This window comes from Schistocerca gregaria, unplaced genomic scaffold, assembly GCF_023897955.1.
Source record: "Schistocerca gregaria isolate iqSchGreg1 unplaced genomic scaffold, iqSchGreg1.2 ptg001026l, whole genome shotgun sequence".
Classification (NCBI taxonomy): domain Eukaryota; kingdom Metazoa; phylum Arthropoda; class Insecta; order Orthoptera; family Acrididae; genus Schistocerca; species Schistocerca gregaria.
Window position 1 is genome coordinate 92,585 of NW_026062374.1, and position 20,299 is coordinate 112,883.

Sequence of the window (20,299 nt, forward strand, 5' to 3'; positions counted from 1 at the left end):
CGAATGTACACGTCTCCGGGTGAGGGGCAAGCACGCGTTGAAAATTGGATTTTTCTGGACAAAACTTACTGCAAGCGAAGGTCGTCAATTCCGAATTGGACTTTTTATCAACGGTCTAAAAATAGAATTAGACGGACAAACGAGTGAGTGGATCAAAAAATGCTAGAAGACCCAAGAAGATTTCAAAGGATACGCGTCTTGATAAGGTGCAGATAGGGACGTGCTGAAAGCCCAACAAGAGATTTATTGATGAACGAAAATACTTCTTACTGAAGATCCGCTGCAGGGCGGATAACAGGCTGCAGGTCATACGTGACATCTCTGCTGCAGTAGGCGCAACATGTCAAAAAAAAAAAAGAGCACCTATCTTAAGATCAGCTGATGCGTAGAAAACGTCAAGATCAAGAAGCCCGATACCGGGAAAGCAAACTCGAATGAGAGCGAGTAGGCCCGTCTTTAATGGCTCCAACAGCGCCAGAGACCAAGAAGTCAGAGGTACAAGCTCTCAAGAGGACGGAACGTCAGACGCACGACTCGGACACTAGGGTGAATCCGAGTGGTTTAAGTACGTGTGGGTTCTCCCTCGAGAAACCTATCCGTAGAATTCGTGAGTTTTTGAGTGCCGCCGGTTTTTGACAGGTTTTCGATCAGTCCAAACATGCGCTCCAATTCCTGGTCATTCGCCTTACCGAAGGAGAACCAACGGATACGAAGGCAGTGATCGACAAGAAGCTGGTAATTGGCCAGGCTGTTCTCCATGTCAATTCCAACCAGTTCGGTAGGCTTTTTCGGGAAATAGATGTAGCCGTATTTGGTGTGCACATCTGACTTCTGCTCCCACGTACTAGAAGCTAGGGGTGTGAGGAGTTTATATCCCCAATTATAAGTGAGGGTGATGTCGAAGGCGGCCAGTTCTGGATACTTCGCTCGAACTGGTTCTAGCCAGCTGTTCACTTGAGTCTGGGAATGCCGCCGTTGTATATGGAATTTCGCGGCGTCGCAGAGAAGGGAGATGAGGTTAGATAGAATAAAATTTTTTGAGAAGACAGCAACGACCTTATGGGTAGAATGTGTACTGTAGTCAATAACCGTTTTTGAGAGACAAAAATAAGGTTCGCAGGACATTCGACTAAGCATTCGGAGATGACGAGCGTGTCTCCAAAGATGCCAGTTTTTACTTTGTCGTATTCAGTCGGCCATCGTTTGGCATCTACCTCAGAGAATATGGTCGCCTGAAAAGTTGGTTTTTCAACAAAGGAGCATGCACGTTATTTGAAGAAAGAAAGATATCAGCGGCATGAGGGGGAAATTGTATAGGCTTTTAAAAAAATTGCACGCCTTTCAGAAAAACACAACGCATACAGGAGGTGTGTTGCCTTCTAAGTGTTTTTTGATCTCGGCATATTCCCAAAGATTTCCTCTGGCTATGTCTCGCCTTCTAAAGGTTAAAAATCGTTTAGACAGGGGAAAACCAGGTTACGCGAAAAGCGGGTGAAAGGTGAGGGACGTTCACTCCTTCCGATAATTTCGACGATTTTTTTCGCGGTGTTGAAGTCTGCGCGTAACAACGGGTACCCGATGGGAGCGAGCGAGAAGATGTCACGCTTTTCGGATAGAACAGAGAATACCGAATCATCAGTGAGCCATCCAATGGATGAAGCGCTGCAGAAAATTAAGCAAAAAATATTGCGAAATCAGAGAAACAGGAACAAAAGCCACATACATCACGGAGGTAATTTTTTTTGAAATTGTATGGCGAATAGATATGTCAAAAATGTGGATCCGTATATCGGGGTATCAGAGCAGGCGCGATTTGTGAAAACAGGTGGCACGGCAGTCTCGAAATGGTGATTATGTATCTAGAAACAAGGACCCTGTGTTTAGAGTTTGAAGACTCGTAGGGTAATCGAACTTGATTGAGAAGAGGAAGACATGCCAGAGACAAAATTGAGGTTACTGTGCACATAAAACGTGACAGAGCGACAAAGAGAGAGGCTACTCTGTGCATTCAATACACATTTAGTGGTCTATGTACGTGTTACATTATTTTCGACAGTATTGTGCATTCCTCGCATTTATCATGAACACATTTTCCTCCTCTCTGATTAAGCAGCAAAAAATGATGCGTCTTCAGAGCTTTGTTCTTTTAAAGGGGCTCTACAGGCCCGGATTCGCAGGTCTCTCCTCCCCTATTTTTAGGGAAGGCAGAGAGAAGAGCGCACTCTTTCGATGTCTGAGTTCCTCTCAAGAAACTGGGTTGCTGTTCCTGGTCTGATGAAGATTCTAGAAAACGAGACACTCCGTGGCGGTCCTTTCTTTAGGGACAAGCTATTGCGCGGATCCGAAATGAAACGTGGTATAGTCATGGAAAGTCGCACGTGCAAGAGTGAAGAGCGGCCGTGAGAGAATTTTGATGTAATACCTCGACACGTCATCGTGTGTGGGAAGCTGCCTTTTCTGTTTCTGATATTTTTCTGAACAGGATTACAGTGTTGCACTAGATAAGGGAATAGAAAGCAGAATGAAGTTAACTAACGCTTGCTGGAATTTAAGTCGCGATGCAAAGTAACACCACTTTCAAATTTCTCACATTCTAACTTCCTAGCATGCATTATACAAAATTTTCAGGTGAAGAGGGTGTGGTGCTGATTGTATATTTGCACTGATCAGGGGTCTAGAGATACATTTTGAATTGAGTAGGGATGAAATGGTATATACTCGTTTCGCGGGAGGTCAGCAATTTTCATTCTGAGTATTTTTTTAAATCAACGCTATTATTGTGACATGAATGAAATACTAGCGTTCTCTAAACACTATAGATCATAACTCAATGCTTGCTTGTTTCATGCAGATACAGATAAGCTATTCCTGATATGATCAGCCTACTATTCTTATTGAATGCATCAAAAAACATGGCAAAGGTGAATTTTGGAAACGAACCTCCGTTCTTGGATGCAGCCAACTTAGAGAGCTTTAGTTTGACTGACTCTGAACTATCATCATACGATGGCTACCATATACACCCTTCAGCGACCAATCACCAATCAGATGCTATGCACTCTACTAACAAGTGCTGCACGCAACCGCATGACGAGATCGGAAATGTCTTTGGCGATCGATTTCATGGAAAAAAACGACTGACTCAGTTTCCTCGAGAACTTTTGGTAAAGATTTTCAAGTTTTTTAATGTTCAAACTCTGTTTCATATTGCCTCGGTGTGCAAACTGTTCAACAACTTAGTGTCTTCCAATCTTACGTGGCTAGCAGTAGCGCAGCTAAGATTTCCTGAATTATCGGTCGAAACGTTGAGTACCAGTTCTATTCCTGTCCAGATTTCTAAGGTTAATTGGCGCGCTTATTATTTAGAGAGGCTAGAACTCGAGAAGCCGCGTACGTTGGCACCAATGAAAACTTTTTTTCGAATCCTCGTAGAGGACAGGCTCGATGAAACACCGTATCTTCCACTGACCATCTGCTTTCTTTGCTCACTCGAACGTGCAAAAAATGTGGATAAAAATATTTTTTTAAAGTACCTTTAATCTGGAAAGAAGTATTTTACCCAAGGGTGATTGAGCCACGGTATGCACATACAGGGACAGTAATAGAAGGCAATTTATATATTATAGGTGGCGAGAATTCAATTTTGTCTAGGTTCAATGATGTTCATTGCTTGAATTTAGGTACGATACATAACCATACACGCTTTACATTTTTCCTTAATGGTAACCAACAGCTTTTTTTTCCTCTTTGGTGAAACGTAAATTCAGAAACTTCCGAAATCACCAAGTGTCACACGAGGAACGAGATCCAGCTCATCTCGAGACATCAGGCGATTGGATACAAAGAGTCGATTTACGTCTTCGGCGGATACGATGGGGTTTCAAACTTCAACAATTTGAAGAAGCTAGACACTGGTACGCGTTTTAAGAGTAGTGGTAGAGAACTTTGCTTTTTGTGAAATTTTTTTTAGAAAGATGTAGCTGCGCGAAGCTAATGAGATCAATTTCAAAAATGTATACAGTTACCCAGACTTGGTCTATACCCAAGACGAGTGGTCAAGCGCCTATATGCCGGTCAAATCACGGGTGCGTGTTGTTGGGACACGATGTTTACATTTTTGGCGGAAATAATCAGATGAGCGAAAACGACTACCAAGTGCTTGGGGATTTTTACAAGCTTGATTTAGAAGCAATGAGATGGGAGGACTACACAGATCAACACGACGGATACATTCCGTCCAGGCGAAGCGGTCACAGATTGGTGGAGATTGGTGGGAAAATATGGATGTTTGGAGGTGGCGTATGGTGCAAGAGTGCCGCTGCTTGGAAGGAAAAGTACAATCAAGTGAACGTGTACGATCCGGTAAAAAGGTGCTGGAGGCTATTAGAGGAGGAGGATAACGCAAGCGTGTGTACGTTTTCTAGTTGCGCGAGAATGGGCTTTCAATTAGCGGTATGGGGAGGACAGGAGATGGAAACGAATTGGACGTCTTCAAGTTTTTTCACGTTGGATACGATTACTTTGAGATGGAGGAAATGGAGTATACCAAATTCTCCGAAGTGTCGAGACATGGGGGTGTTAGTGGCCATAGGAAATCACGAGATGTTATTATTTGGAGGCAATCACGGGGGTCCGAAGGATGACTGGCACGTATTGCAATCGTCAATTGATGTTTTGGCTGATGTGTTGTACGACAAGGCAAAGAACAGGAGAAAAAGTGTACGACGTAATGAAGAGAGGCAACACTTCAGGTCCAGGGAAGGAATTGCGTGAATAAAGAGATGCCGACAAGGTTGTAGAAGATGAGATAGAATGCGACAAGAGAGGGCCATAGGTGACCGCTATTTGCAGAAAATAGGTGGACCATATACCAATAGACAAATGGACACTGCGAAAAGATGAAGCGATTCAGCACTTGGATGTAGATGAAAGGAACAGAAACCAAGAGCAGAAACATTACTTGAGCTACATAGACAAATACCGAATTTCGTTTGAATGGTGGTATGGCGCCGGTGTCTGGGTATAAGAATGTGTTTAGTAAAGATCGTGCGTTACACAGGAAAAAGAACAATTGGCTTACTTTTTGTCGGTTTATCTGGACATAGACCTAAACTAAATTGTTTCAAATTGCAGATGGCATAAGAGACAATACCCATTATACATAATATGATAACGGGAAGGGCGATTAAAAAGTTTGGAACTTGTTTGAGTGTGTAGTATCTGAATAGGCCAACATTCCTATAGTTTTATACGAACAACTTGTGTTAAATAAAGGAAAAGAAGTTTTTGATGAGGGAGGAAAAAAAGTGTACCAATAATGATCTTGGACGAAAGAATAGATGTTAGGGATAGTACGTTGGCACCATGGCCTCTTAGAATCCGGATTTGAGCAATATGTCATGTATCCATATGACAGATAACACACGAATGGCAGGATGGAGAGGAAGCATGCAAATCCTGCATAAATCCATTCCAGAACAATTCGGCTGAGTTTCTAACACAAAAAAAATTAACAGGACAGACAAAAGGGCTGCAAGGCGGTATTTGTAAAACCTCGCACTTGATTAGGTAGGCGAAGAAGAAAAAGCACCCTTGACGTACGGTCCGAGCTTCTTTTTGATACAAATATCTGTCGTATGAGTATCTGAGTTGTTCGTACAGAATGAATCCAACAAGTGTGATGGCATTCGATCTGACAGTACACGCAAGTGCGAAGAAGACCGATGCCATGAATGTGTTAAAAAGATGTTTCTCGGAAGACGCATGACGGTTTCGAGCACAGAAGAACATGCCAGTGAATGCTGTAGCTGCAAAGAGACTTTCGCTATAGATGCCAAGAAAGAAAGGCGTCGCTGGAGATAGACAGAATAGGAGCGCAGATTTGAAAGCCCAACGTTCATCTCCAAGAACAATGCAACTCAATCTTGGGGGTTTCGTATCGTCTTCATCAGTGAATTTTTTTTATATAGAAGAGCAAAAGAGACATACCTATAGAGAATCCATGAGGCGAAGACAAAAGAGATATTACTTGCGAGATACCCAGAAAGGAGTATAGACTCTGTGTTTCCAATTCCCAAGAGTCTGATCATGACTGAATGCGAACAAGAGAGAAGAAAGAGGTAGATTAGCAATACACTGATTTTGGAAGAAAAAAAGAGATGTTCGACTGTACGCAAGGCTTTTACACACGCAGATATAAACTATTTACATTTTGATAGGAGGCGAATAGTGACAGGATAGCCAGGCAAAAAGGCGAAGAAATTTTCCCATTGGTATCCATTTTGCGCAATTTGAGTGAAAAAGATGGCATCCCAATTGGCCATACCCCTGAGTGTTCTGTAGTAGAGAAATTTAAGGCCAGTGTAGTTGAGTGAAGCGGGACGAATAAGCGTTGATTCGGATTGATAATCGTCCCCCTCCAATGGATAAGCAAGGATAGAAGATGTATCATATGGCAGTGGCATGAAAAGTCTGAGGAGCATGGCATATATAGTAAAAAGAATGCGCGTGAGAAGAGCAAAACCTACTACTTGCATTGACCGACGAAACTCATGCGACGCATAGGGGGTTATTTGTGGTTTGAGGCGCCTCAACGACGAAAAAAACAGCATTTGTTTTGCTGGGTATGTATGCACAAACTGGTCTAAGTAAAATGAATTTTCAATATGTTAGATGGATTCTTTTTTTTTTTGTGTATAAAGGATGAAAAGCTGTAACATAATATTTTCGCCATGAGAGAGGAGTACGTTGAGCTTTTTATTTCTAATTGCACCGAAGAACCCACTGAGAGGGTGTATGCACATTGCAAACTGAATAATTGGTGGTTGACGCTAGCAACTTTTTTCTGCGTTCATGACACGGGTGGAAGGATTGCAACAGCGCTATCACCTTGTTCTCAAATTTACTAATCACTTTTTTTTTAATTCTTAACTGATAGCAAAAGCGAAGGCTCCTCTAGCAATCATCTAAACGACGTGAACTCTAGGTTGAGATATTGGCTCTCATCCCTTTGGTCTTTGTTTTCGTTACCATGGAAAATCTATTCGACTGTATTGTGTACGTATGCTATATCTTGCTTTTCTATATGCGCTCTATTTAACACATACTAACAGACACATTTCGTTTCTTGCGTAAATATGCATACAAATCTTTTTTTCTTGATGTACTTCCTTTCTCTCTCAAGCATTCATCGGGAACTGGATCCAGTTAAGGCGAATGCTTCCCACTCCTGAACAAGAGTCTATTGGCATGAAAAATTTTTTCTCTAAACTTGGCACATGTACCCCACCCGTATTTATTGGCAGCTTCGAGCAGGCGCTGGCCTATTCTAAATCTCAGTACAAATTTCTTTTCGTTTATCTGCATTCGGATTTGCATGAGGGCTGCCTCTCTTTTTGTCGAAATGTACTGGGCGCACAGCTGACTAGTGAGTTTTTGGGCAACAACTTCGTCTTCTGGGCCGGAAACGTTGCCTATCCAGAAGGCAGCCGTATATCTAGAGTGCTAGATGCCTTCTCTTATCCCCATGTATCGATTTGGAGTCATAGCTCGTTTGCACCCGACCAAGCTCAAACTATCTCTGGCTATCCAGCTTATCTTCTCAAGCAAATTCACGACCTTGACACGAGTGAAGCACTCATCTCGCATTCTTTTCAGGTCATTGGGAGCTACAGCAGTTGGATAACGGCCATTACATCTCGGCCATCAACATGCGAGCACGCAAGAAACATTATCGAAGAACAAGACCACGCGTATGAAGATTCTCTGGCTGCTGATCAAGAGCGCCAAAACAACCTGCTTATACAAGAAAAACAAAAAGAAGAGATCAAAAAGCAAAATCAGCTCGCTGAAGCTGAGCAACAAAGAACTCAAGAGGCGTCTCGTTCAAAAATTGAACAGCTCCTTGGTGCGGAACCAGATCCTGCTCCAGATGTCGTCACAGTCCCGATTCGATTTTTGGACGGGTCGGTACAAAAACGAAGGTTCTTGCTAACGGATCGAATTCAAACTCTATACGATTTTTGCATGACCAAAGAATCTACACCCAAAAACTTTGTCATTGTTTCACCTTATCCTCGTAAAGCTTTCGTTGACAAACATCTGACACTCGGCGAGACAGAAATCCCATGTGGACTTCTGATTGTTGAAGAAGTATTCGACGATTAATTTCAGTCTTTTTTTGCCTCTCTTGCTACTACTTTCTTTTTCTCTACAAAAAACAAAGCACCTCATTTGGTCTGTCCACTTTGCATGTTTTCTTCATCGAAAGATCCACCGGTGCATTTTCATGCTCAAGTTTTCTCTTACCTCAGAATGGGCTGGTGAAAAGAGTCTATGTGCAGGAAAAAAAGAGTCCACCTAGAGAGAGCGCACGGCATTCGCTCATTTCCACCCCAAAAATTTCACCCGCAGGTTTAGACTATTTTGTTCGCAGCGACGTTCAAAAGCAGACTTTTTTAAAAATACAATAGGCGAGCAGCAACAGACATTATCTGTTCTTGTTCATATAACTCCTGGAACAAAAGAAACCAAGCAAACGTGAAGAGGTGGCATGTGCTGAGAGAGTGCTCTTCAAATCGTGCATTATTGGAATCAAAAAGAAAAAAAAAGCTTCCTTCTTCGCAAAAAATAAAAGTAGTGACAACCCTTACTCGAAACTGAGATTCGTTATTTTAGTCATAGTAAGTCACGCACGACTTATTGAAATTCTCCTGCCTGAAATAAAAATTGATACCTAGAGCAAACACGATGCGCCTGCAAACCTAAATCTTTCTCCTATGCCCTCTTCCGGACAAGCACCTTTTCCATCATTCATACACTTCTGAGACGTTGTGTTGACCTTTGTATGCATAGGTATATGCATCCATCAGACACAAAGCCTTCGAGTATCGAGTATGAGTCATTCAGTAGTTTTTATCTTCCGCTAACCTCTATTGGCGAATGAATGAGCCTTGCTGCTTTTGTTTCCTTTTACCAAGTTTCTAGATGTGGTCGGCACGCAGATCGCATAATCTCTCCGTACTCGCTTACTGTCATAGATGATCAACAACACTTCACTTCCTAACCATGCAATGGCAAACGCATTCCGTTTTGATCCTACATCGAGAATCCAAGGATAAAAATGTGGAATTATCTTAAAGAATGAAGTTTGAGCCTTGGTAAGTATCTGCCTTATTATTTACAGATTTTTTACGAAACAGTCAAAAGATAGCAACAAAACTAGTTCATCTCTCCTGCAGCAGGTCAACGGAACGCCGAAAAAAGATCGCGAGGACAGGCGGGAGAAAGAGCCGGCATTTGACTCCGCTGGGGAGACACGATCATGCTAATGAAAAGAATTGATTTTTCAAATGAATATTATATTTTTTCTGTCGAATAAAGTAATCCTTACTTCGGTATAGTCTATATGTCCTTTGTTTCTTCCCAACGCACGGATATTCGTTCTCTGCAAATCTCACAGGATGTCTTGCGTCGAAAGCGCGAGTCGGAAGCGGTCTCGCTTCGTAAGCAGGCCAGAGAAGAACATATGCAAAAGCGTCGTATTGAGTCATCAAAAAATGAGTCCATACATTACAAAGAAATTATGAAAAGGGTACGGTGTGCGAGAGGGAGGTACAGGAAAGGGCGGGGCATTTTTTTAAAGGCTGCCACCGACTCTTCTTGTCAAAGTTGAGTTGACAGAGTTTTAACCTGCATTTTTCTTATTTTCGGCCTTTTGGCTGGCGCGGATGTGCTCAAGATTCATGACTGCAAAATACTGCTAGCGTCTCAGGACGAAGCCTGCATGTTGGAGGCTGTCACGGGCTTTCAAAAGCTGCTATCTTCTGGTACACAATCGATGCAATTTTGTGTTGTCTAAAAAAAATACTGACGGTTCAACTAATAAAATGGTTAATCTAGAGGAGAATCCACCCATTGAAGAAATAATCAGGTGCGATGTAGTGGGCAAGTTCTTAGAGTTCCTGAGTCATAAAAACGAAGACATTCAGGTATGATTTTTGTCTTTTCTAGGGCAAAGTTGAGGATATTATACACACACATATACCCGTCCCGTAGTTTGTTCGACCGATCTCATTTTCTTTTTTACTTGGCAAAAGTACATGTCGCTATGGGCGATCACGAATATTGCAGCAGGAAAGCATGAGCACACGCAATATTTATACGAACGCAATGCTATACCACTCATAATCCAGGTGTTGCTGAGTTCCAATTCACACCGAATACAAGAGCAGGGCTGTTGGGCACTAGGTAACATTTCTGGGGACTGCCCAAAGTTCCGAGATGAAGTAATTAAAAAGGGTGCTTTGAAGATTGTACTGAGACTGCTCAGCAGTGAAGAATACTCATCGAATATGGTCAGGACGGCTACATGGACCCTGAGCAATTTATGCAGAGGTAGGCCGCCTCCTCCAAAGGAAATCCAGGAGGCAATACCTGTAGCATCAAGATTAATCTATAGCAGTGATCCAGACGTAGAAGTTGATGCTCTGTGGGCACTTGCATTCTTGTCTGAATCCCTTCAAGAAAACCAACAGTCTATGGCGGAAATCGGTATTTGCAAGCGTCTGGTATTGCTGCTTCAAAGTGAAGAACTCAGATACTTAATCCCTACTCTTAGAATCATCGGTAACCTAATGAGTGGCGACGACAAGACCACGCAGCTCGTCATTGATAACGGTGTCCTCCCAGTTCTCACTCCGCTTCTTAGTCATACCAAAATTGGTGTCAGAAAAGAATCCTGCTGGACCATTTCCAATGTGCTTGCTGGGCCTCCCCAACAAATTAGCGCTGTCCTAAATGCCGGTATCTTCCACATCATTTTGGTCAGATTACATGAAGACAGAGAAGATATCCAACACGAAGCGGCGTGGGCACTTGCAAACGCCGTTTCTGGGTCCACTCCAGAGCTCGTCGTTGAGTTCGTCGAATCTTATGGTGTCATCCCGCATATCGTCTCCTTGTTATCCAAATGTAACGAAGAGCGACTTATCGACAGTCTCTTGGATGCTGTCGACCGCATACTTCTCGTCGGCAAAAAGCGCGCTATCTCTTCTCCACGCGGTGTCAATGTCTACCTTCAAATGTTCGATCAATACAATGCACAGGAATACATCATCGAACTCCAGGCACACAATTGCAGGTATATCTATATCAAGGCAAAAAAGATCATTCAAGACTATTGGGGAAGCGATGAAAATAGTATTGCCATCGACGAAGACACCTCAAATCAGCAAGATTATCAATGGGACCAAAATCCTTCCTAAAACTATTTATTCTTTGCGCACGTTAAAAAAAACATCTCTCACATTTTTCATTGCATAACCCCACTAAAATGCTCCATGTGCTCATATGTGATCCCTCCTAAAAAATTTCTTATCAAATCTTTGACTTCATCAAACACCTTCTGTTTACTGAAAAACAGATACAACTTTCCGACGTTGTTTTCTTTGTTCATTGTGTACAATGAATGCGTCGTTTTAATCTGTCTTTTTCCCATATTCATGACGTGTCAATTACAAAAAAATTTTCTGTAATACATCGTATACACGCGAGTGTATACGGTCCTGTAGGCAGATAAAACTCACCTTTATAACACAGCTCTCTCTTTCGCACGTAAGTTGAACCGTGCATTAGAACCTCTCGCTCACTTGCTGTCTTATCTTTTCAGATATCCTTTTTTGTTCCCGATCCTGTGTAACACGAAAAAGACAGTCATTTGTGCACAATTCGATCAAGGAAAGGAGCGCTGCTCCTGTTTTTGTGTGTGTTGAGCTATTTGTTCATCTGAGAATACTGCTTTGCAAAGGAATTTTTGAGAGTTTGCAAAAGAAGTATGTTCGTCTCCTGGTTGACTGCTGTCGCCTTTTCTTGATCAGTGTTGTTGATGCTTTCTTCATGTTGAGATTTGTGCAGATAGCTTCGATAAAAGCCGCGCGGCATCATCTTGGTAAAGTCACCAATAATGTCTATAGCAAGTATATTTCCACACGTCAATTCTATCAGGGCTTCAAGAACGACGAGTACTTCTTGCAATGTCAGCATTCCAGAATTCCAGTTTTGAATTGCGTCTTTCTTGATCATCACATCTTTGTCTAGAGTGATATAACAAGGATATTTTTTCAACTCCTCGGCGTGAGGCTTGAATAATTCCATCGCTCGATCCTTCGTCATCGATTTGTGCCACCTGTCCCTCATCGTCACCTGCTCAACTTTAGGCCATAGGGTACCTGTAAAACAGCTAATAGCAGGCATCACCCTAACCAAACTCAGACGAAACAAGGGTTAAAATTTTTTTTAACTTTGTATTAAAAAAAAACGTACTTGATTTTGGCTCTTTCTCCAATCAAATGCTCCCATGGAGTCAAACATAAGAACCCTGTATCCTCGAACTCTCCAGAGTTTCCTCCTAAATGGAAAATGCGCTGAACCGTCTTCATATCTGCTACGTGGTTCAGCCAGCTGCCACAATGGAGGCCCAAATAGTATTTAATCCAGTCGGGGTGGTTATCTAGCATGATCACGTTGAACGGCATCCTAAACCGTCTGATCAGGGCCAACGTTAAATGGTGGTAGTCGTTGGAGCCGAGAAAGCTGATGATCGGACCGTGACTAGATAGCTCATCATCGGTCGTAGAACCTGTCCACTGGCTAAGTTTGTTTTCGAACTCATACCAATCCAAATAACTGCATTCAACTCGAATGCTTTCATTCATAAACGTAAAGTCCAGTTTTTCGGCCGTCTCTAGCTGAGATAACAGTTTATCTTGCAGAAAAACACCTCTGATATAGGGACAAACAATAGCTTACTTTAGAAAGAAGAAAAAAGATTTTTTACAAAAGAGCTTTAAAAATTAGCTTGCAGTTGACTTCACCTTTGACATACCCATCGATATTGATAACGCGGTAATGAATCTGATCCTTTTCTCTCACTGCCTTGTACGCTGCCAGGCGGCTCTCACCCTCTTCTTCTGTATAACGCCATGCGGGACGACTAAGAGAATAGTAATTGAACATCCAGTAATATGTTAGTGCGGTGCCAGCCATTGCTGCGGTGGCTGCCGCGAAGAGGCTGAGTTCTTTAACAAAAGATATAGCCATAGGGACTGAACAGAAATGGGAAAAAATAAAATAGAACCTTGAAGAGAGAGACGGTAAACGTAAAAAAGGTTCGTGTTATAGCAGTCAAAACATGTCGATACAACCTCTCATTCCCGCTCTTCTCCTTGCAGAAAAATAGTATTTAAGCGGGCCCTGTTATATTCGAGCGTCTCGTTCCATTTGAAGTCATCTTGTATCGAATTATATAGATACACAAACAAAACGGCTCGTTTAACTATCTTTTTTGCTCAACAATGGCATTTGCCACTGTTGAAAGTACATCATCCCAACCCCCTTTAGATAGATTCACCTACCTTGCTTGTGCACGGATAACTTCGTTTGGGTTATAATTCGTACAAGCATGTTTGGAGAGGTCAATAGAACAGAGTCTCAAAAGAGGTCTTTTTGCATTGAGAAAGAGGAGTGGATGAGATGCGTGGGGTGAATTTGTGCATATATGCGTATAGCTATGCGGGGGCAAAGAGGGATAAGGAGAGTTCGCTAAAGAGAATTGAGTTCAGCACGAAAGAGTCGAGAAATAGTGGAGAGGAGGGAACTAATCGTCAGATCGATGGTTGAACGATTGTTTAGGGATGTGATAGACGTATGAAGGTTTTTGGACAAGGAATGACACTGATTTCTGCTCTGTTGAACACGGGGCTACGGGATTAGCTGGGATGTGAGAAAGAGTTGAAGGAGATAAAGGCTGAGTATGTATCAGACGTATGTCGACAACTGCGGGTTGGGTGATGCGAACATGATTCTGGTTGGGATGTAAAAATAAGTTGCAAAACGTATAAGAAAGGGAAAAAAAGGGTTCGAAAAAAGTTTATATATGTTTAAGCTAATTTTTTAGAGTGTCTGAAAAAAAGAAATGGGCAAATTATGGTGAGGGCGTATGAAGCCGCTCGAGAAGACGGGTTGAACGGAGATGAAGGCGTATCATCTATTTCACTGATATGATGAGGTGATTCAATTGTTCTCTCAGAAGTTCATATTTTGGAATAGGATTTAAATTTGCCATAATTTTTTAGACTGACACAGTCATAGATCCCGGATATCTATCCCCGCGACCTCAAGAGCGAACGTTTTCTGCCAGATAGACGAAGTGAGCAAGAGATGATCATCAGCGCATTCACAGAAGTGGAAAAAAGAAGTTGGCCGACCGATGTCTGACTGGGGTCAAAACAAAATTTATGTTTGAAAAATAGTAAAAAAGTGCCTGAAATCTACGCCATGGCTACCGAAGGCCCGTCTCAAAGTAGAGGTAGAGGTTTCATGAAGATGTATCCTTCAAGTAGCCAGGTACAGCACCGGGTCTCTCTCTTTTTTAGTGCTGGGGATGTCACAACGTATCAAATTCTAGATAGGACCGGATAGTGTTTTTGCATTTTCTATACCGTAGGTATAGAGAAAACGACCTAACAGATATTTGAGATCATCTTCTGTAAAAAATCTGGGTAATCAATAATTGAGGAGATATCTTCTTCAATTTTGATCTTAAGGCCTTAGTCAAAAACTTTCATGTACAGGGTGACAGACTCATCAGATTCATCGGGGGAGCTAGCATCACTGCCAGTATTGGCCGGAATAGAATAAAAATGTTCTAGCGCCAAAAAAATAACTAGCTTTTTTCTGAATTTCAGGATGCTTCCTACTGAAAGTTCTTTGGAAGTCTTTTTGACAACTCTCAACATGCCATCTGCAAGCGTCGCTGACAGTTCTCGAATTATACGTATTAGTTATTTTAGATTACTCCTAAATAAATTTCTCGATGGTCTTCTGCAAGTTTATATATACAGGTTCTTGCCATGACCTCGCCAAATTGTAACATTCAATTCATCCTGTCGTTTGTCAAAACAGGTGTAGAATGTCTATTTGTATCATACCAGTCTGCTGATATTTTTCATATATCGCTGGAATACTTCAATTCGTAGTTTTGCTGACTTTGATACATCATGGCAAAATAAAATTTGCTTAGAATTCAAGACAGATAGAGCAAATAAACTACTTTATACTTTAATAACATTTTTCTAAAGCCTGAGTTTATTTTTCAACGGTTTCTGAACAGGAACGAAATGATGCGGATGTGCATATGTGCGGAGAATGCAGATAAATTTGGGAAGTGACTAGGAGATCTTTCACCAGCAAGAGTATAGTTTCCTAATTTCCTCCTCATTGATAGCTGAATAGCATTCTGATAAATTGTAACTCCTGGTCTTACAGGATAAATATTTTTCTAATGAATGAAACGTATGCTTGTAATGGCGAATATCTTTTTCGCAATACTTCATAAACCAGTATTTCTCATGTTCAGGAAGAGAATTTTCGTAAATGAAATGCTGACATTCTTCAACAGTTATGTCAAAGTTTGGTATGTTTCCATCGCTACGATAATATTTTTCAAGATAGCTATTCTCAAAATATAGGAACTCTGAATCGGCCATGTCTTTCCTGGGAACTTCTTTTTTCACCCAGGGCGGATAGGAAGTATCGGAGGCCAATTCAATGTTGGCTTATTACGCGAAGAACGTGAGGTTTGTCAGACAAGCACAAATAATTTACAGGTTAAAATGCCGCCATAAAGTTGTGCACGTGCTACAGTGCTCAGATATAAAGTGCCGAAATTTTGAAAGTGGCGCGTAAAACGTACCTACATCATTCAGGTCGAGAATTTCCATTTCATATTCATCAAAGAAAACATCCAGAGTGTCGTCTGCTTCTGTTGTAGAGAGGGTATTGTTCGCGGAAAGAGGCTTCGTGATTTCATCTGATTTTTTATTTTTGGGGCATTCGGTGTACTTATCAGCCGCTGCCAAAACCTTGCTATTGAGCATTGCCGGAAACAGCTTGGTAATCTCGACAGTAGTGTATTCAATAGAATCATTATGATAATATTGTATCTCCTCCACATATGATGTATAGTGTTCCGGCGCCACGAAGGCTTGTACAGAGAGTGGAATATTTAAAAGCAAGAAACACAGCAAAACGTCATACGAGGACATATTGTTCAGTTTCGCGTTTTATCAAGATGGTGGTCGGAGCCGATGCCAAGTCAATTATATTATACAGGCGTGCCTTGCTGATAAGCCCGAAATCTAGTTTTTGTTGACAAATTTTTGAAGTAAAGGTTATCTTTAGGTCCTTCTTTAAATAATGAAGCAAGTGTCGACATTATATTCAACAGTGTTGATTCAACTCCCATATACCTTGGGTAGATACAAAACTTCAGCAGTGCCCATTAGCCAATCTTCAGGCTTTTGAGTACTCAAGAATTTATCTAATAGCTACGAACTTTATTTCGTGTGTATATGAGGGTATCGTAGGATTGAATAGCTGTTGCCTGGTCCCTTTTGCCGCGGCGGTCTCTAATTTCTCATTTTGAAGCTACAGTCTGGTGATTCGATGAAGGCAGTAAGACATTGTAGAAAAAAAAATTCTTTTATAATCTGCCTTTATTTATGAAATTGAGCTTGCAATGGTCATCTTCGAGCTAGAATACAGTCCGGCATCTCAATTGACTGTTTATTTTATTGTAGCTTCTTTGTCATTCTATATATGAATTTGAAAGCTTTGCTTGATGTGATGCAACGTTTTCGGAATACCCCCTTATTTGTTGAAAACAGCTGTTGAAATTTTTGTTTTTCAGTCTTTCTCTTTCATGCATTGAAAACATTAAATATATATTTGCTTAATCCGATATGTGACAGTAATTGAGGCGTTGAACATGTATTTGTCTTCATGCTGAATATATGTGTTATAACACAGTATATTAATGAATGTAAACATAGCTATATAATAAGCTATGATTAATAAAATTGACGCTATACCATGTTTTGTTGATATGCAAAATCTAAAAGTATTGTATGTAAAATGTGTATTAGATAAAATATATAACAATAAAATGATAAATATATCTAATATTGTGTATATATGTTGTAATCTCTATCAGTGTTGTATTTGTCCATGACAACTAACATTATTAACTTCGGCTATACACACTGTAACGTAGTTAAGTCACCAAAATATATTTCCACATATTTAATAAAACAAACGAATTTATAACATAATATAAAAATGAGACAATAGTTATATAATTACAAAATACATATACTATATAAATGCTTTTAAACGTATACTGTGTCATATAGTGCAATATAATATTATTGGAATAATGCAATAATTGAAAATAACATCCCAATTTATTTTGTAACGCGTCATCAGTATTATGAATATAATTGTATTGAACTAAAAATAGTTATAATAGGTTTCTGGGCTAGCATAAAAGCTGACCCTATAAAAGTTGTTGATTTAAATTTCAGATTTTCATTTATTATATACATTGTCTTTTTATTATTTCAATAAGCAGGATTCGCAAATCACTAACAATTGTTTCTGATATATTTAATGGCAAGTAGCTCAATATTAAAAGTAACAAGCAAAAGGAGTTTGGCCGTTGAGGTTGTAGGAATCTTAGCCATTTGTCTAATTACAATTGGTCTTGTGGTGTTCAACATAGAGGGTCAACTTGATAAGCAAGGGACTAAGAATAGTTACATAAATAGACAGTACATTTTACAAATTTACGATGCAGATGATTGTATGGATATAGGTGTGCATCTTTATAGGATTTATGATGATCAATCATATGCCGATTTCCGAGCAGCAGATGACTTCTGCCAAAATATGGGGACAATGCAAGAATATTGCATCTGCATGGCAGCAATTAAAGCAATAAAAAATGCTATTGGTTCATTTAACCCTCACATTCCACAACATCTTGAATGGTTTAGTGATGCTGTAGAGATGTACCTATGCGATCCCCGTACGCTTCGATCTCACTCCATTGAAGTGCTTTCACCACCCGGAGGATTTGGTCTTGAATTGCCTGAGGACAGTTCAAGCGATCAAGAAAGTGATATCGAACCACGCCCGGTGAGTTCACTGAATTCAAACAGTCGAGAAAGTGATGTTGAACCACGCCCGATGAGTTCACTGAGTCCAAAAAGTCAAGACAGTGGTGTCGAACCACGCCCGATGAGTTCACTGAATTCAAACTATCAAGACAGTGATATTGAACCACGCCCGGTGAGTTCACTGAATTCAAACGATCGAGACAGTGTTGTCGAACCATGCCCGGTAAGTTCACTGAATTTAAGCGATCAAGAACGTATCGCATTACTCCCGATGAATTTACAAAATCCAAGAGATCAAGAACGTGATATCGCATTAGACCCGATGGATCCCGAGGCCCAAAATGAAGATCAATTGGGTGCGGTCGGTTTATCTCCTCAACAAAACTGTGCTTCCGAGAACAGTTCATGCTCAGATGATGGCAACATATTCAGGCGAGCTTTTCGTTGTTTCTCATGTGAACGCGCAAGAGTATCTGACAATACATATGGATATTATTCAGCTAACCCGAGGCACTCATCGATATAAACGTATTATGATTAACATTGTCAATATCAATATAATACAAATAGACTTTACATCTATAATTATCTATCATGCAGTGTTATGTTATTATTCTATGCAGGTTCAGCTTATATACACAAGCACACATTAAGTCATTAAACATATATATATATATATATACACATGTATATACATTTGTGTATATATACAGTTAATATGGTTATGTTTATTCTATATTATTATAATGGATAATAATATATACATTTACAAACATAGACAAGCATATTATTATAACGATTCTAATATCTTCAGTCTTATCATATTTCATTGATCTATAATAATACTGTCTATACAACACTTGTTCGCAGTGTGTTATTCTGTAAAATGTTTTATATATCAGATTTTATTGATACCTGGTTTGTACAACATGCTGTTTTTAACTCGGAAGATTTATTATCTCATAATAACTGACCCTCAGGCATATATAAAAAATTAATATATTTATATTTGTTGACCCAAGGTCATCCGTTCATAGTTGTTTGTTTAAGCTTGATAATACAGACACCCTTTTTTATATATTTATCTAAATATTTCTCATATATTCATACCTACCATTATAGATGCTTTTATATTATACATATTTTTTTCTAAAATACTTATGTTTCTTTTTTTTTGTACACCTATTTATATATCACGTTTCGTTTCTGAAATTCAATAACTTCGTCATCCATCTAATTTTCTTATTAGTAGGATACCATTATCAATTAAAACGACACAAATTTATTTTGTCATATAATCTTCACATAACCCCATTTTGAACATATATTATCAATGTCTTTAATATATTTTAACTGGAAATTCCATTGTGTGAAAGCTTATACGCATAGTGAGTCCTTGTTGAATGCAATTAGACTTAATACAAATATAAAGACTGTATTTTTGTCATAATGACAGTCATCCAATGATTCTACTCGTGCCTCCCATTCCATCAAAATATTAGAATTAGTTATATTCATAATGCAGTATTCTATACCGCTAACATATTAAATTATAGGCTATCAATTATTTCGATTAATTATTTTTAATATTATATCTTCTTCAATAATCACTGTAATGTAGCTTAGTAAGATATCTCTACTTACCTCGCATTCATTCAACGTGTTGTTGTTTTTCTTTTGTTAAGAATTTATACCATTATTGTCTCTAAATTCAGTAGATATCTGATAATATTTTAGTTTCTTTATATATTATAATATATTTATTAGAATAATAAATAATTTATAATTTTATGTACAACTATTGGTTGATTAAATCAATAGCAAGATGAATACAGTTTATCAATACGATATCATGTGTAACAACTTTAGAAGAACGTAATATTTGAGTTACTTTACAGGTTATATAACATGTAATACGGTTATGGATATATAAATATACACCTAGTCTTTAGTCCTTTGCTATATATACATATATATATATTTTATTGCTATCAAAGGTCACACATGTACGCCATCTATAGTACGGAATTATTTGCCATCGTAAAGAGTAAATGGGTGCGTAGATAATTATAATTAATGTTAAATAGATATATAATAATGAAAAATATATTTATATTATAATAATATTAGGATATTTTGATAAAGAGTATTAAAGATAAACATACTAATTGAAATAATGAATTTAACAGTCAAGGTTGCATATAGTGTGCATACAAGGGAATAAATAGTAAGAGTGGTATGATTAAATATCAGAAACAGAAAAATACAAATAAACCGATTAATTA

The 20,299-nt window shown here is 39.5% G+C and overlaps 6 protein-coding genes and 1 long non-coding RNA gene across 9 annotated transcripts; 3 read left to right on the plus strand and 4 right to left on the minus strand.

Annotated features, from left to right (window-relative positions):
• Positions 1-202: 202 nt before the first annotated feature.
• Positions 203-1,627, minus strand: LOC126327198 (uncharacterized). Its single transcript, XR_007561054.1, has 2 exons — positions 1,363-1,627; positions 203-1,232 (listed from the first exon to the last, which is right to left on the minus strand). It is a non-coding gene; the product is annotated as an uncharacterized LOC126327198 (long non-coding RNA).
• Positions 1,628-1,698: 71 nt separating this feature from the next.
• On the plus strand, positions 1,699-5,306 carry LOC126327187 (leucine-zipper-like transcriptional regulator 1). Of its 2 annotated transcripts, XR_007561053.1 has the most exons (5): positions 1,699-2,710; positions 2,852-3,390; positions 3,531-3,680; positions 3,768-3,914; positions 4,022-5,306. XR_007561053.1 is itself a non-coding variant. In XM_049995839.1 (4 exons), exons 1-4 carry the CDS (start codon positions 2,874-2,876, stop codon positions 4,771-4,773), a joined length of 1,566 nt encoding a protein of 521 aa, XP_049851796.1. The 2 variants fall into 2 exon arrangements, 1 of the variants encoding a protein (XP_049851796.1); XM_049995839.1 differs by lacking the exon at positions 1,699-2,710 and having other exon boundaries at positions 2,874-3,390; positions 4,022-4,773.
• Positions 3,542-6,651, minus strand: LOC126327188 (GPI mannosyltransferase 2-like). Of its 2 annotated transcripts, XM_049995840.1 has the most exons (6): positions 6,209-6,651; positions 5,989-6,091; positions 5,602-5,923; positions 5,313-5,494; positions 5,081-5,238; positions 3,542-5,016 (listed from the first exon to the last, which is right to left on the minus strand). In XM_049995840.1, exons 1-6 carry the CDS (start codon positions 6,609-6,611, stop codon positions 4,748-4,750), a joined length of 1,437 nt encoding a protein of 478 aa, XP_049851797.1. In that variant the 5' UTR covers positions 6,612-6,651; the 3' UTR covers positions 3,542-4,747. The 2 variants fall into 2 exon arrangements, with proteins under 2 accessions (XP_049851797.1, XP_049851798.1); XM_049995841.1 differs by having other exon boundaries at positions 3,961-5,238; positions 6,209-6,634.
• Positions 6,652-6,723: 72 nt separating this feature from the next.
• Positions 6,724-8,742, plus strand: LOC126327195 (FAS-associated factor 2-B-like). Its single transcript, XM_049995848.1, has 3 exons — positions 6,724-6,742; positions 6,938-7,056; positions 7,184-8,742. The coding sequence occupies exons 1-3, from the start codon at positions 6,732-6,734 to the stop codon at positions 8,164-8,166; spliced, it is 1,113 nt and encodes a 370-aa protein (XP_049851805.1). The 5' UTR covers positions 6,724-6,731; the 3' UTR covers positions 8,167-8,742.
• A 641-nt stretch (positions 8,743-9,383) lies between these two features.
• On the plus strand, positions 9,384-11,405 carry LOC126327182 (uncharacterized). Its single transcript, XM_049995833.1, has 4 exons — positions 9,384-9,592; positions 9,740-9,827; positions 9,901-9,989; positions 10,098-11,405. Exons 1-4 carry the CDS (start codon positions 9,407-9,409, stop codon positions 11,262-11,264), a joined length of 1,530 nt encoding a protein of 509 aa, XP_049851790.1. The 5' UTR covers positions 9,384-9,406; the 3' UTR covers positions 11,265-11,405.
• On the minus strand, positions 11,384-13,280 carry LOC126327184 (uncharacterized). Its single transcript, XM_049995834.1, has 3 exons — positions 12,884-13,280; positions 12,322-12,780; positions 11,384-12,256 (listed from the first exon to the last, which is right to left on the minus strand). The coding sequence occupies exons 1-3, from the start codon at positions 13,096-13,098 to the stop codon at positions 11,773-11,775; spliced, it is 1,158 nt and encodes a 385-aa protein (XP_049851791.1). The 5' UTR covers positions 13,099-13,280; the 3' UTR covers positions 11,384-11,772.
• Positions 13,281-15,143: 1,863 nt separating this feature from the next.
• On the minus strand, positions 15,144-16,499 carry LOC126327197 (uncharacterized). The gene is made up of 2 exons (XM_049995850.1): positions 15,752-16,499; positions 15,144-15,613 (listed from the first exon to the last, which is right to left on the minus strand). The coding sequence occupies exons 1-2, from the start codon at positions 16,101-16,103 to the stop codon at positions 15,240-15,242; spliced, it is 726 nt and encodes a 241-aa protein (XP_049851807.1). The 5' UTR covers positions 16,104-16,499; the 3' UTR covers positions 15,144-15,239.
• Between the last annotated feature and the right edge of the window lie 3,800 nt (positions 16,500-20,299).

Coding starts and splice junctions, on each gene's coding strand:
- LOC126327187 (XM_049995839.1), top strand. CDS start 2,874: ATGATCAGCCTACTATTCTTATTGAATGCATCAAAAAACATGGCAAAG. Junction 3,681..3,767: donor TGTTCATTGCTTGAATTTAG/GTACGATACATA, acceptor ACGTAAATTCAG/AAACTTCCGAAATCACCAAG. Junction 3,915..4,021: donor TTTGAAGAAGCTAGACACTG/GTACGCGTTTTA, acceptor AAATGTATACAG/TTACCCAGACTTGGTCTATA.
- LOC126327188 (XM_049995840.1), bottom strand. CDS start 6,611: ATGCTGTTTTTTTCGTCGTTGAGGCGCCTCAAACCACAAATAACCCCC. Junction 5,495..5,601: donor ATCAAAAAGAAGCTCGGACC/GTACGTCAAGGG, acceptor TTTTTGTGTTAG/AAACTCAGCCGAATTGTTCT. Junction 5,017..5,080: donor TCCAGATAAACCGACAAAAA/GTAAGCCAATTG, acceptor TCTTATACCCAG/ACACCGGCGCCATACCACCA.
- LOC126327195 (XM_049995848.1), top strand. Junction 7,057..7,183: donor AATCTATTCGACTGTATTGT/GTACGTATGCTA, acceptor TTCTCTCTCAAG/CATTCATCGGGAACTGGATC.
- LOC126327182 (XM_049995833.1), top strand. CDS start 9,407: ATGTCCTTTGTTTCTTCCCAACGCACGGATATTCGTTCTCTGCAAATC. Junction 9,593..9,739: donor ACAAAGAAATTATGAAAAGG/GTACGGTGTGCG, acceptor GATGTGCTCAAG/ATTCATGACTGCAAAATACT. Junction 9,990..10,097: donor ATAAAAACGAAGACATTCAG/GTATGATTTTTG, acceptor ACTTGGCAAAAG/TACATGTCGCTATGGGCGAT.
- LOC126327184 (XM_049995834.1), bottom strand. CDS start 13,098: ATGGCTATATCTTTTGTTAAAGAACTCAGCCTCTTCGCGGCAGCCACC. Junction 12,781..12,883: donor CGCGTTATCAATATCGATGG/GTATGTCAAAGG, acceptor TCCCTATATCAG/AGGTGTTTTTCTGCAAGATA. Junction 12,257..12,321: donor GGAGAAAGAGCCAAAATCAA/GTACGTTTTTTT, acceptor GAGTTTGGTTAG/GGTGATGCCTGCTATTAGCT.
- LOC126327197 (XM_049995850.1), bottom strand. CDS start 16,103: ATGTCCTCGTATGACGTTTTGCTGTGTTTCTTGCTTTTAAATATTCCA. Junction 15,614..15,751: donor TCTCGACCTGAATGATGTAG/GTACGTTTTACG, acceptor TCGCGTAATAAG/CCAACATTGAATTGGCCTCC.